Below are 14,949 nucleotides of genomic sequence, written 5' to 3'. Positions count from 1 at the left end.
TTTTCCTCTTTCAACCTGAAAGCCTTAACTCAGACCCACCTTGCAGGCCTCACCTTTTCACGGACAGTATACATCCGCATTGGAAGCGGGGTGAAGTTACAGTTAACGAATAAATTCTTATTCTTCACCTAATGCAGGTATAGGATTCACTGCATGGGATTCCACCAACTGAGTCAAACCCTTCCGATTCCATTTGCATTCTACTGAAGTTATGACCTACAAGGCCTTTTAGACACTGATTCTTCAAGGTCGACAAAAGCTTCGGCCCATCCATGTTTTAAAGCCTGGAGCCTTGATATATTCCATTTCAAAAAATCTTATCCTGTTTGACAAACTTGGAACCTTGTCTTGGCAACTACAAGGTTTTCTAAGTCGCATGTTCATACGTATCTTAAATCTGGGCTCTTGCAAGTTTGTCTCCATTCGGTATGACTTACCAGCGCTTGGTTTTGGAAGCAGAACATGGAAGTGACTTTTAAGAGGGGGGCATAATGACATATGCGTTGTTTGATTTTGGATTTTGGATTTGATAGAAGCTTTGTTGGGACTTGCATGAAAAGCTTCATTTGCATCTAAATAGGATTATTAAGTAGATTATATTTTCTCTACTTAATCCGGCTAACTGGATTCATATTCAAGCATAAATCTGATCTTGGCATCCAAATTAAGGATCCAAAACCAGATCATGTTTTCATTCCATTTAGAAGCACACACAATTGTCTCATGACTCGCATTTCTACAACATATACCACTATTTCGGGATGTCAGTGGTACATTGTATTTCGAGAGAATAGCGGAGCAAATCCCATCCATATAGTGTTTGGTTTTCCCTAGCATTGAAAACATATAGGAATTGTCCGCTTCAGATTTGACTATGGTTTTCCATTTGAACTTATAGCCGCCACTCGAATCAGTAAATATGTGATTGGCTCCTACACGAAAACGCTCTCACATGTTTACAACCAAAGCAAATTTAACCCGTTTAAGGGCTGTCAAAGGCCGGCACTTTCTTGGTACAGGTCACATCCAAAACAATGACTTTTACATACAGGTGAACATTATTCAGTTTTATCAAATAGATTTGATTCTTCCTTTTTCCTTTTCATTTTAACGTGATGTTATCCCGTCTAAGCTCCGTTGATTTCTACTTAAAGCAGAAACCTCGATGGAGAACCCGATCTAGTGAAAAGTCACTTTCCTTTCTCATAAGGGAATATATATATAGTGACTGAATGATGACTCTGGTGATTTAGAGTTACTCATTCATCTAATCAGAATCAGTCATCTGAAGCATTGTTGATAAAAAAAAACAAGAAAAAAATAGTGTGAACAAATACCATATGAAAAAATACCTATCAGTTTTCTCTTTGTATTTCTTTTAATCGACCGTTATATATATATTGGATAGCAATTGCGTATGATGATCCCATCAATGGTAGGTATATACATGCACACCCATGGATGGACAGTGGAAATCTATGAATGACACCGTCAATGGTGTCGGAAGCATGGAAAATTCAACCGCAGGGAGCAGAGATGAGAAGATGAGAACAAAGACGGAAGTCATGCAGCTCATCATCCAAATCCGACTCGATGTCCAGTCCTTCACGTCATGCGGCTGCTTACCGTGCCATTCCGCTCCTCTCCAGTCACGGCCACGTCAGGGCATCCCACTCAACAACCGACCTTCCGGATGGACGGCCTAGATCGTCCGACGCACTGAAGCCATGAGCTCGCCGGAACCCGCGCCAAGGAATATGCTTCTCCGTCGGTTCCCCACTAAGGTTGGGCGGAGAATCAAGGTCGGGCCCACTTTGGCACCCCTTCCTCTCCTCTCTTTTGATAAGGAAAGCATCAGAGAGCGAAAGGGTTCCCCTTTTCGCCTCGCCTCAAACCACTCGAACCCCACGTCCGTCCACTTGCACGAACGCCTTGCATTCGCTCGCCTTCTAAGATTCTCTCTTCCTTACTTCACCAAATCATCAACAAATAACCCAAGCAGAAAAAATTAAAAAAGAGGACAATATCGTGATATGAAGTAAACAAGAAAAGGATCAGTCCCTCCAACAAATCCTAGATATACGATACTTAGAGGAATTAAAATCAGCCCTATTACTTCATGGTTATTTTTTTTATTTTGTATTATCAAAACCATAAAATGCACAATTTATAATATTTACTTGTATATGGATTTTAAACGGGTAACTCACTGATTTGAAATCAATTTACAAGAATCGTTTAGCTTCTTGGCTACTAGTATTTTTTTTGCTTTTCAATTATGTCCAGAATTTTGCTCTCTTGGTTCCCCTTTTCTGGTTTAAAATGCGTTGAAGCATTAATTTTATGAACGTAAAAAAAAAAAGAATATTATCTTTTCTTTTTTCTACGTTTTTGCACGAACGATACATAACCAGCTTGGTAACTTTATCATGAATGGGGGCGCGGGGCCCAGTGACCTTCCAGTCAGCCGCTCCGTCGGCTCGGATCCATGCAATCACAGAAGTTCGTGCGCTTCATCGGCGTCGGGCGCCAGAAGATCGTTATCCTCCCCTTCACGTAACAAACACCACCAATCCCTCCGTCCTTTGGTTGCCACGTGTCCCGGAAGCGCCCCATCAGAAGGAGATAGCGCTATCTTCTCTCTCACACGGAGTCACCCACTCGGCCTCGGCCGTTGCGTTGGGGCGCCTCCATCTCTCTGCTTTTTACTTGGCCTCTTTTTGGCTCACTCCAACACCAGCGGAAAAGAGGAGGAGAGCTCGTCCCTTTCTCCCTGTTGTCCATATTCTTCTTTCTTCTTCGTCCTCTCTTCCTTCTCCTACAGAGCAATCAAGAAAAAAAAGGAGGAGAAGCTAAACCCTTAGCTCCTCTAGACTCTCTCTCTCTCTCTCTCCCTCTCCCTCCCTGCATCGTCAGAATGGACCACGCGGCAGAGGCGCACCGGACGGATCTGATGACGATCACCAGGTTCGTGCTGAACGAGCAGTCGAAGCATCCGGAGTCCAGAGGCGACTTCACCATCCTTCTCAACCACATCGTCCTCGGCTGCAAGTTCGTCTGCTCCTCCGTCAACAAGGTGAGACCTCCCTCGTCTCTCCTTCCAATTACACATTCCTTCCGTTCGTTTTTCTTTCTTTTTTTTTCTCCTCCCGCCGCTTCGATGGACTCGTCTTCTTTTTAGCACTTTCTACGAGGAATTTCCGCGAACCTCGTGTTCGGTTTCTCCCTTTCTACGAGCTGGCCGATCTGTATTGCTATTTCAACAAGTTCCGCTCTTCATCGGCCGTGCCGACCGACGATTTCGTCGGCACTTCTTTTTTCTCAAAACTGGCAATTCTTCTCTTCTCTTTTCTTCGTAGAGTGTGGATTAAAAGAGAAACGCGAATCACTACTCCCGAACTGCGTTCTCTTTCTCCTTGAGTTTTCGGTTTCAAAGGCGATGGTCCTAGGGTTCTTCCCGGTGCCGTTTCCGGACGCTTCCATCTGAAATGATGAAAAAACTCTCCCTCACTAATCCACACCGTAAAAGCAAAGTTTCACCTATCCGAATTCTGTGGAAAAATTAGAAAGGCCAAAAAACTGTCGTTTTTGTTTCTCATTAGTCGCGCGCGTGTCAATCGTCATGAATATCTAAAAAACATCTACAACTGAGAACGACGGAAAGGGGGAAGGAAAATCGACAGGGAAAGAGTTTCAGATGCGGAGACAGTTTCGCAACCGTCGCTTTTCATCGGAATTTCGAGGCGCAGGTGCAGTGAAGTTGGCGCCACTGACGCAGTGGGTTCGGAAAACGATTCTAAAGAGCAAATTAAATCCGACTAAGACTGATTAAAAGGGTTGTTGAGAATTTTCGGGGAAAGCTCTAGGTGTCGCCTCTTTTCGATAGGGAGGTGGAGGTGAGGAAGCACCTTTCATGTGAAAGCTCTTCCTGTGAAAACCACCACGTTCCCATGGGACCCATGCTGACTCTTTTAATGAAGTCGGACCTACCATTTACCGTATCCGATTTAATCATATATTTCTTAGTCCGATTTGGACTTAGAATTTAGAAACCGAACCCAAACCCATAGGAGTAAGGTTTGAGTTTTTACGTATAATCTGGCCACATCCTATCGTATTTCAAAGTTCCAACTCAGTTTGAGATGTAAATATCTCAACTATAACCCAATTTGCGTAACTGATATTTCGGTTCCGGGTCCCGTAGTCAGATTTTGCAGACCCTACATCCCACGTCTGAGCTTCCGGCTGCTTCATGGGAAAGCCGTTTTTGTTTTTTTCTCCACGTTGATAATGGGTTGCCAGTTCAATTCTTACCGGTGCTATGTTTTTTAGTTTTATTGGTGGGACTGGTGTGACTATTGCCCCTACCAGCCAAAACAAAATTGTCATTAAAATAATTCAAAATTACATTATGATGAATTAAAAATTATATGAAGCATGTACATCAGGCTTGGGCTGATGACTTCTCAATCAAAATATCCCAACTCCGCCACTGATGCAGTTTAAATCCGAATGCAATCCTAAGGAGCTGGCCATGAAATCAGTGGCTTTTAAGCTCGGGGAGAAAAGGGCACTCTTCCTTCCCTTTCAGTGGAGAGTCTTGAAAGTGAGGATTATTAGTGACAAATTAATGTTTTTGAGTTTCAAAGAGCAAAGTTTTTCTTGGGTGTAATACAGGAAAAGAACAAAAAAAATATGGTAAATTTTTTTTTAAAAACAAAATTAAAAATAAAGGAAAAATAAGTGAGAAACTAATATCACAAACATCAAAAGATAAGTAGATTTGCAACAAATAAAAAATAAAAACTGTTTGACATGAAAAAACTGAAAAGAACAAGAAAAAAACACGTTTTTTCGTTAGAACGAGTTTTTTCGTTTTTAACAATTTTTTTCAAATAGTGTATTTTTTTAGTTTTAAACGGTAATTTAATTTATTCTTTTTTCGTGCTTTTTTTAAACGTGTTTTTGTAACTATGGTATTACTTAAATGAGACAACCATAAAGCGGGGAAGCAAGTTAGATTTTGTTATCAGTGAAGCTGCTCATTATTATGACCTAAAGAAGGTTATATGTTATGGCTCATAACAAAATATCATGTGTTATAAATTTAAAATGACCAAAAGAACCCTGCTAATTAAATGGAAGATTTCTTTATGACGGTAAAAATGAGAAATCGAAAAATGTCCCCATAGAATAACTAAAATACCCTTTAGGTTTAAGCCGTGGGAACACAATAATCTGTGTTACGGCCTAACACAGAAACCTTATGGGCTGTTTGATTTACAATATGAGTTTATTTCATTTAATTTTCATTATATGGATATGTTGCATAATTAGACGTACCAAAAGTTAGTTTGGGAAAACTTTTCCTTTGATCATTTTTTCGTAACAATCGCAATTGTGAATCTATATTTCTGATTTTTCTAATATAAACCTCATTGACGACTGTCAAGAAAGTACAAACTGCATCTTGACAAGAAAGTCTCGTTTTCACGCTCTTCTACCCAAGAATATAACAAATAACATGTAAAAGGAAACGCAGCCTTATATGAATCTTTTATTTAATTTATTCTAAAAGGACTGGTTTCTTAAATTTAATTTTGTTCTGTTATTAAATTAAAAAATAAAATATATGTACAAGTTTGTCTTCGTATGGCAGTGATTGAACTCAGGGCCGCTAGTTCACAGCCAAAACGAAAAATTGCGGTTATTGTGATAGAATTACTATGAAATGTCTTGCACTCTTGCGTCTATAATTCAAGAGCAGGTTACATACATGGCCCTCTTGCATAAAAGACCACCCTCCTGATGACAGGCCCGCCGGGCCTGGTGTTAGCAACTTAGCAGGGACGGGCGGTCTGGAAGCTTTCTCACGGGCCCACGGCCATCCATATTATGGCGTAACGCACAAGTAGACTATTTTGTTTTTAGTATTATTAACGTAGAGATTGATAATGGAACCTAACCTTTATTATATATATATATATATATATATGTATATATTCAAAACAATAATATATCTAACAGTCTTTTTGATTTCCAAAATACCCTTAACACGGCCGTTGTGAAAGAAAGAAAAGCAACACGCCGGCAGAGCTCGGTAATTTCTTAACTCGAAAGGTGGTAGTCAAGAATTACTCAACTCGGTTCGTGTAAGCTCCTCGCCCTGAGACAGATCTATACAAATCTTGCTTGTCTTTTTTTTTTTTGGGGGGACTCTTCAATTAGCTTCAGTTAGCTTTCCATAAGATGTTGGATGATATCGCCCATTTTGCTATGATTCAATGAAGCGATAGAGCTTCAATGAGGGCACTAACCACCTTGGTAGTACGTGATGAAACTGATGGTGTGTGTGTCGTCCCTTTCAGAAAAAAGTGTTGATGGATCGAATTCGACCAGGCATTCTTAATCGTATCTATTTTTTCGGATGTTTACATAATTGGGTTCGATTCAAAGAAAACTTGAAAATCTATATACCGAATTGGAACCTGAATTTTGAATTCATAATTGGAATCCGATTAAAATCCATTTCGAACTACATTACAATATTTTAAAAACATGCTTTTGACATGGGATATAGGATATAAAATATTTATTCAAAACTGGATCCAGTCAAATACTTATATTCTGAAGCTAAATCCGACCAGATGTCATTTTTATATCTGAATCTGGTTAGATGTTTTATTTTTTTTCTGTCATTTTCTCTAAAAGCACTTCAATCGTATATTAACTTTAAGTTGGATGTATTGACATCTTAAGCGTAGTAGCTTGATTTCGTGGATGGTGATAAAAGCATTAAGAAAAGGGAATTTCTATTTGAGAGTCTCCCTTTTGACCAAAGCTTTAGAAAATGCTTCACTTTTTTTTTATGCACAAGAGAATAACAATCCACTGTTTGAAAGAGGTTCAAATGCCCTCCTCCTCTCCCGAAATTCTCCCCACCTCTAGGATTGTAAGTTGCATCAGACATCAGCGATGGCAATGGTATATATACTCTTTTAACTTAGATATTGTGTCCCACTACTCAAGAGTGCCCATGGTAATCAGCCATGGTAATCAAACTGGCGACTGGTCTCGTGGCAAGCTCCTAATCAGCTTTGCTATAACTCTTGAAGCCAAGCTTCTCTTATTTTTAATGTAGCAGGTTATATATAGTACAGACAGCCCATAAAAGAGGACGGTGTGTCATGGACTAGAAATGATAAATAATATATATATATATATATATATATATATATATATATATATATATATATATATATATATCTGTGCTATTTAAATGGAAAAGCCTCCTACAAGAGTAAAAGAGAATAAATAAAAAATATCTTTGTAAAATTACCTAACTATCCCTCGAGTTAAACCCATAGGAACACCGTTTCCCATGTTGGCAGCATCTCACTTTTGACAGCATAACACAAAAATCTCACTTGTCAAATAAGGACATCCCTTTACCACTCCTCCAATTCAAGTTGAGACGTGACTCGTGAGTCACGAAGATGAAATCAACAATAATACTTTCTTTTCCCGACAAAGGCTTTCTGACTTAAAAAGATTGTAAGGCTTTCTTACTTAAAAGATAATATTGGACATTCTTATTTTTCATGTATTCCAACACGTATGATATAACTTCGAGCTTCCTTTTGGCCAGCAACAGTGAGATGTGCTAAAAAATTTTAAAATATGAAGCGTGCTTGAAATTACACGTAAAAAGGCAGCGGGCCAAAAAAAAAAGATCTGATCCGACCAACTAGGCCGAATCCCCTTTAAGCAAATTGGCCAATTTGATCAGGGACGTGCTTACAAATTCTGTTTCTAATATGCTTTCCTTTTTCTTCTGAAGTCACGAAATCTGCTTTCTTCTCGGATTAGGCTTTACTGTGTTCCCACTAAATAGACGGGAACGTCCATGTATTTCTCAATGACAACCACCTTCAGAAGAAGTATAAAGGGATGATGACCGGGGCGGCCCAATGAACCCAGCAGCAGCTCGCAGTTTGACTGGGTTCAGCACCTAACTGCACCCACTTTACCGACAAATTAACAAGTCTGAACGGGCCAACCTCGCCCCGCACGTGACTCCCAACACTGAAGCTTGGTATGAACGTTCTTTTATCGTTGGCGATCTTCTTTGCCCGCTGCGCAGCATGCCAGGGCACGTGCGTTTGTGAAGTATGAATAATTTTACGTATGTACGACTCAGGTTTGTGAAATTTTTTCGAAAATTTCCATATTGATGCCTTTCATTGTTGTCCGCAATTAACGAAGAGGAACATTTTTTGGAGGTTAGAATGTTTTCGAAAAATTGTGTTTTAGTATTTGTACACACGCACGAAAAAACCCATGATTCATCCGTGCTAGACACATTATTAATGATTTAAGCCTTTGATTTAAATCAAACGTTGGATGGTTAGTAGAAAAAGAAGAAGAAAATTTTTAAAATATATTTCTCTAAGTTTTGACCAGGACTAAAATAAAACTTTATTTTTTTTTCCCAACTTTATAACACGTCATTTCTATTTTTCAAAAGCTCATGGGGGCCCATGGTCCGTCGCAGCCCTCCCGTCTCCATAATACATCTCCTGCGAGTGGAACAAATATACCGAACTTTTGAAACATGATACAAATTTATGTTATATATATGTGTGTGTGTGTGTGTGTGTAACAATGTCCAAATCAAATTTTATGATGTGACAAAGCAACGATCGTTGCTTTCCTAAATTCTTATATTATCTGATCTATGTATCTAAAACTCATGATCTTTTCTGGAATCTTACATTCTTGAACATGCACAATCTATTGATAAGGCTGAATTAATGAAAACAGCGTACTTTGTGCTTTATGGATGAACGAGACTCAAGACGTGCAATAAAATGGACGGCCGAATAGTTGTCGACTTTTTATAGACATTCTATAGAGTCCGGTAGATTCTAGCTAATGTTCTGCTTTTTCTTCTTCTTTTTTTTGACACTATATGTATCTCTCTCTCTCCCCCGCCCCCCCTTAATCCCTTCCCCTCTCTGTGTCTGTGCATGTGACATTGCCATTTCTTGAACAGGCTGGTCTTGCAAAGCTAATTGGTCTAGCGGGAGAAACCAACGTACAGGTAATTCCCAAATTCATTTGGTCTTTAATTTTTCATAATAATGTTCTCATTGCAGGTCTATAAATTATAATTTTAACAAGAATTTCTCTTCCTTTAGCTGTTTAACTTCGCATGCAAGAGTACTGCCCGGATTCTCTTAGCTTTTATTGGGTAGTATTTCACGCCTGCGGCTTGCTAACTATGTTCGAATATCGTGTCCATTTTAAAAGCTGCTTTTAGAAATTAATAATAAAGAAAAAATCTGGAAAAAAAATGTTCTGCATATGGAAGAAATTAAGAAAGTAATTATTTATGACTACTGAATCTAAACGTCTTCTTATTAGCAGTTATCGTCAATTATATAATTGCCAGTTTTTATAAGTACTATACCTAATAAAAACGGCAAACTGATTCAAAGATTTACATTTCATCTCGAGCCACAATTCTGAGGACATTGGTTCCAGTCTTCCAGCATGTGCCAGTTTCCTTCTCTAGAGAAAAGTCCGTTTGTTGTAGGGTTTTAGATGATTGCCTTTATCTACCGTGCAGGGTGAAGAACAAAAGAAGTTGGACGTGCTGTCCAATGAAGTGTTTGTCAAGGCTTTGATAAGCAGTGGGCGAACGGTAAGCTCTTAGATGCAGCTTAATGGCATGTTTTGTACGAAAAACATTGCCCTTGGCCTTTTAGTTGATTTATTAGGGATAAAACAGTATTAAAGAATTGAGAGCTTTCTGTTTCCTTTTCAGTGTATTCTCGTCTCCGAGGAGGATGAAGAGGCAATCTTCGTTGAGCCATCAAAAAGGGGAAAGTCTGTTTCTGTCCATTGCATACTTTTGCTTGGATTGCAGTTATCTAATTAGTATACTAATCTGGTTAACTGTCAAACTGTTGCAAATAGTGCAGGTATTGTGTTGTTTTTGATCCATTGGATGGCTCTTCCAACATTGATTGTGGCGTTTCAATTGGAACAGTATTTCTCTTTACCATAACATTCCTAAGACTTTGCTCGATATGTATATTAATGCGACAACTTAATGCAACTCATTACTTTCTATTTGGTTGCGACTTAAATGTGGAAAAAAATTCACATTGGATGCGGTGGCTGTGAGAGTTTGAGGCAGTTGGACTGATGGTGCTTCTTCTTGCGTCATTTCCTTTCAGATTTTTGGGATTTATGCGGTGAAAGATTCGGCGGAGCCCAGTTTATCGGATGTGCTGCTGCCAGGAAAGAATATGGTGGCTGCCGGTTACTGTATGTACGGCAGCTCTTGCACGGTAATAATTTGTCTTCTTTCAGAGGACGAAGTAGAGAAAGTTGCATATTTTAGCCAGCAAAGTGCTCCATATCGTGTTATATATATCTATATAATTTCATAAACGGTTCATTTTATACTTCAAAAGTAAGTGACCAGTATAAAACTGTAAAATGACTGGTGCTTCTACAAAACCAAAAAAAAAAAATCCTAGAAGAAACGAAAAAAACGTGTCTTTCATTTTCCATTATTTCATTTTTCTCATTTTATTTTCAAGATTTTTTTTATTTTTAAAAGTTACCAAGATTTTTCTAAAGAAAACAACTTAACCGTATTATATCAGAGAAAAAGTTTGCCATCTTTTATATATATATATGTATATAAGAGAGAGAGAGAGAGATTTGTGCATTAAATAACTCACATAATTTAAAGAATATGTGTATATATGTTTCTTAGGTTATCTGTAGCTAATGTTTCCAGCAAGAAAAGTAAACATATTACGTCTTATCTTAAAAAATGCACAATTTTTTTTATAACCTTTTATTTATAATGTTCTTGTTTGACATTATTTATGTATTAGGAACCAAACACACGCGTACACATATGCAAACATGTACAGACTAGAAGCTTACCAAGATTGACAATTCATCAAAAGTCAACAGGAAAATGTAACATTCATCTTACCCTGTGAAAAAAAAAAAAAGAAATTAGACCCCTTAAAATTTATCAAGGGGCACCAAATAAGTAATAACTAAACAATTGAAGAGCATGAATGGATAAATAAATAAAATAGTTGGTGTCCACCGATATATAAATTTACAAATTTTGTGGGACTGTAGGGGCAACTGCCTACACATTTCCACATGTGCCTCCGCCCTTGTTAAGGGTGACCATACTCCTGGTTCATGCTTTATTGCCTATTTTATTGTGTGAAATTCTTTTCCTATTTTATTATCTTCTCTAGGAGCTCTGTTTCACTTAACGAATTTAGTAATGCAGCTTGTATTAAGCACTGGAGCTGGAGTAAACGGATTCACGCTTGATCCTTCCCTTGGGGAGTTCATACTTACCCATCCCGATATCAAGGTGCATTAATATATACTCTTTTTTGCCCATTGGTCAGTTTTAAAGTGGAATAGTCCATCTATGATGCAAGTTGAGAAAAGCTTATTATCTTACATAGGCAAAGTTTTTCTTTGAACTAGAAGGTCTCCTTCCATGACCGAAGAAGGGCCAATGAGTTGCTTGTGTAATTGGTTCCTACTTTCTTCATCTGTGACAAATAATTCTCGAAATTATGCAAGCGCAATACTAAGATTTCGAAGCATTTCTACCTTTCCTAGTTATAATTAACTGTTGCATTATTGTGCTGCCATAGATTCCGAAGAAGGGAAAAATCTATTCAGTGAATGAAGGGAATGCAAAGAATTGGGATGTCCCAACTACCAAGTACTTTCAATAGGAAGTCATGAACTGCTATACGATTTTTTCAGCTTCTCGGGTCCATTTTGCTGATAATTTGTATCCCCAGGTATGTCGAGAAATGCAAGTTCCCTAAGGATGGATCGCCTCCCAAGTCATTGAGATACATTGGAAGGTAAGAGTTAATTCTGCTTTTTAATACTTCGAACTCGAAACAGTTCGTGTCTTCTGTCTCATTCATAATGAAATTGAACGGGCAATTTAGACACATCATCACGGGCAATTTAGACACATCATCAGATGTAAGAAACAAAAGTTTCAAAGGAAAATAGGATGCAGGAACTTGTCTTGCTGAATTAAAAAAAACCACATTCCTTCTGTCTTTAGGGTCCTGGGCTGCATAGGCATTACAGAATAAACCATTCAATTTAAGTGCCATGCTCCACCACTTAAGATGCAGAGGCGTAGCACTCATAAGAATTAAACTAGAGATCTCTTCTTCAAAAGCCCCTAACCTCACCAGCTACGCCATGTTTCTCGAGGTGAGCTTAAACTCTATTATTATGTAACCAGTTCTGGCGTAGAATTTAAATTAGTTATTGGGTTCTCAACTGCAGCCAGTTGTTCTAATTTTTCTTATTATGGCTTATAGTTTATAAGACAGGATATTCTGCATTTGTTAATTGTGCAGTATCTCTCTCCCTCTCTCTTACGCATTGTATAATTTCTGCAGTATGGTTGCTGATGTTCACCGCACATTGCTTTATGGAGGCTCTTTCTTGTATCCTGCAGATAAAAAGAGTCCAAACGGAAAGTTGCGGTATGTATACAACAATTTCTTTTTTCTCTAAAACTTGTTAAAGATTTTACAGTATTTTCAATATATAAGGAACTAGCTCCAACAAGAGTCTAAATGCCACTTTGGCCTGCTGTCCGCATAAAATGCCATGGCACTGTATATAGCAGACCTCTGTCTGTGTGGGAACGAAGTTATCACTTTCTTTTCTATGTGCCTGTGTAGATAGTCTGATAATGACATGTAAAGAAATGCTTTTTCTTGGCATAGTATTGATTTTCCTGTTTGGACCAGTGTTTTGTACGAAGTATTCCCAATGTCATTCTTGATGGAACAAGCTGGAGGCCAAGCTTTCACTGGCAAAGAACGGGTATGAACAAGATTTTATTTTATCATCACTGTCACCACTTTCATATTATAGGTAACTTGAATGCGAAATAGTTCAGGGCTTGTTGGGTAGGCTGGTAGCCTCAATTGATGGAGCAGGAGCTGTATAAAAATCCAACTTTTCCAACAATGAGTTTGTAATCCGACCTTAGATTTAAGGTCGCATTTTAAGAGCTTCATTTTCGAAACGCCTGATTTAAGATCTGATTGGGAATGTACCAGATCTGAGATTGTCAGCCGCCTTATGGTGTCCTTGGTCAAAGAATCACTACTGTCATACTGACATTAGGTGATCAAATGTATCTGATGTCAGTTCTTAACAAAAATTTTCAGAATGAAAAGAAATATCATGGCTGGTAGCCTATTTTTGGCACCATTTGGATTTAGTCCAGACATCCCACAAGCGGATTTGCTGAGTCCCTGGATATGTAGTCACATAAAGAAGCAAAATGTTCAATACTTGCGGGCTTCATACCCATGAGTAGAAAATGTACCTTTTCTTTAGCTCGGGTGCTTCAGTTGTTCAGTAGCTAAGGGTTTGGGAACCCGCTGAATGCAGCAGCAACCTAAAACTGGAAGTTAATTGGTTCCTGAGTTACTTCTGTGTGATGTCCTGATCAGCCTTGCTAGGGGATAGCGGGATAGGTCCCCTCCTCCTTTCCCCATCTGTTTCATATCTGAAGAATGTGACACAACTCTTTATCTTCTTTAGCTTCTCTTGTTAATGTAGTCTTGATAAGTTGCTACTTATTTCTACAGGCACTCGATATGGTCCCTACCAAGATCCATCAACGTTCCCCCATTTTTCTTGGAAGCTATGATGATATTGAAGAAATCAAAGCTCTGTACGCTGCTGAGGAGACAAAAGCATAGATTGGATTGCCCCCCAAATTCCATTCTCTCTTCCCTCCCGTCAGTATTTTCTTGCGTATGTGAAACAGCAATGCCTTTAATCTATGGTTGTCACCTTTTCTTCTAACCACGTTGTTTGTATATATACTTCTAGTTCTTTTCCCTTTCCGTTCATTTCATATTTTCTAGCTACTTTTGTTTTACATCTGAGTACATCTTTTAAGAGGTCAATTGATAGGGGTAGAACTCAAGGTAGATTCTCCAAAATTTTTGGTTTCCTTCCTAGGGTGGTAAAGTATGGAAATCCAAAATTCATTTCATTGATGTGATTCAACTCAACCCAATTATCCTTGGATCCATCTGAATTGGGACCTGACTAAGTTCATTTTTAGTTGACCAACATCTCCACAAGTCCAAGGTTGGCCATCTAAATACAATTCAACTTTGATTAAGTGTATCACACATTACACTAGAAGCATTTGATCTAAGCGTACCAAGGGTTCAGTCACCCATGCATAGCTATGCATATATGTTTGTTTTTAGTTGCTCAATTTGGATTTTCCAGTGAGCCGGTTAGGTAAGAGAGTCAACCCAACATCTAGTATACACAATTCATCCATACAATCAACAATATCAAATTCCCAAAATGTCAAGTTTAAAAGGCATAGTAATTCACTCAGAGCATATCGTGCATTATACTTCATCTTCTTTGTTAGTTGATGCCTTTTATGTGGCTGCTGATTTATCTAAACTTCAAGGGCCTCTTAGTAGATTGTGGATCAATAAAAACCTGTCAATAAGTTAACATAAACAAAATATTTCAAATACATAACATCAAGTTCCTATAAATCAATATTGAGCGAAACCACTATCTCTTTCCGAACAGCCTTCAGAGGTGCACGTTTGATCTTTCATGAGTTGAATACGCATCCCACTTGAGTTAACATTGTTTCACATCATTCATCCATGCATTCAACATAAATTAAATAGTCAAATATTTCATTCACATATGACTAAAAGTAAAATCATCGTGTGCCCTATGTCAAATTGTGTTTGCCCCTTCCTCGTGTGTGTGTGTGCCAGATGGATAAAAATAAAAAGTCTATCACTAAGAAAAGTGTCGCCATATGTTTATATGCAACATCTTACATGTAAA

The 14,949-nt window shown here is 38.3% G+C and overlaps 1 protein-coding gene across 1 annotated transcript; it reads left to right on the top strand.

Annotated features, from left to right (window-relative positions):
• The first annotated feature begins 2,648 nt into the window (after window positions 1-2,648).
• On the top strand, window positions 2,649-13,920 carry LOC116266960 (fructose-1,6-bisphosphatase, cytosolic). The gene is made up of 12 exons (XM_031648498.2): window positions 2,649-3,076; window positions 9,056-9,103; window positions 9,632-9,706; window positions 9,830-9,891; window positions 9,987-10,053; window positions 10,245-10,358; window positions 11,336-11,422; window positions 11,715-11,785; window positions 11,868-11,933; window positions 12,492-12,578; window positions 12,849-12,924; window positions 13,701-13,920. The coding sequence occupies exons 1-12, from the start codon at window positions 2,918-2,920 to the stop codon at window positions 13,812-13,814; spliced, it is 1,026 nt and encodes a 341-aa protein (XP_031504358.1). The 5' UTR covers window positions 2,649-2,917; the 3' UTR covers window positions 13,815-13,920.
• The last annotated feature ends 1,029 nt before the right edge of the window (window positions 13,921-14,949 follow it).

This window comes from Nymphaea colorata, chromosome 13 (assembly GCF_008831285.2).
Source record: "Nymphaea colorata isolate Beijing-Zhang1983 chromosome 13, ASM883128v2, whole genome shotgun sequence".
Taxonomy (NCBI): Eukaryota; Viridiplantae; Streptophyta; class Magnoliopsida; order Nymphaeales; family Nymphaeaceae; genus Nymphaea; species Nymphaea colorata.
This window is presented reverse-complemented; position numbering and strand designations above follow the sequence as displayed.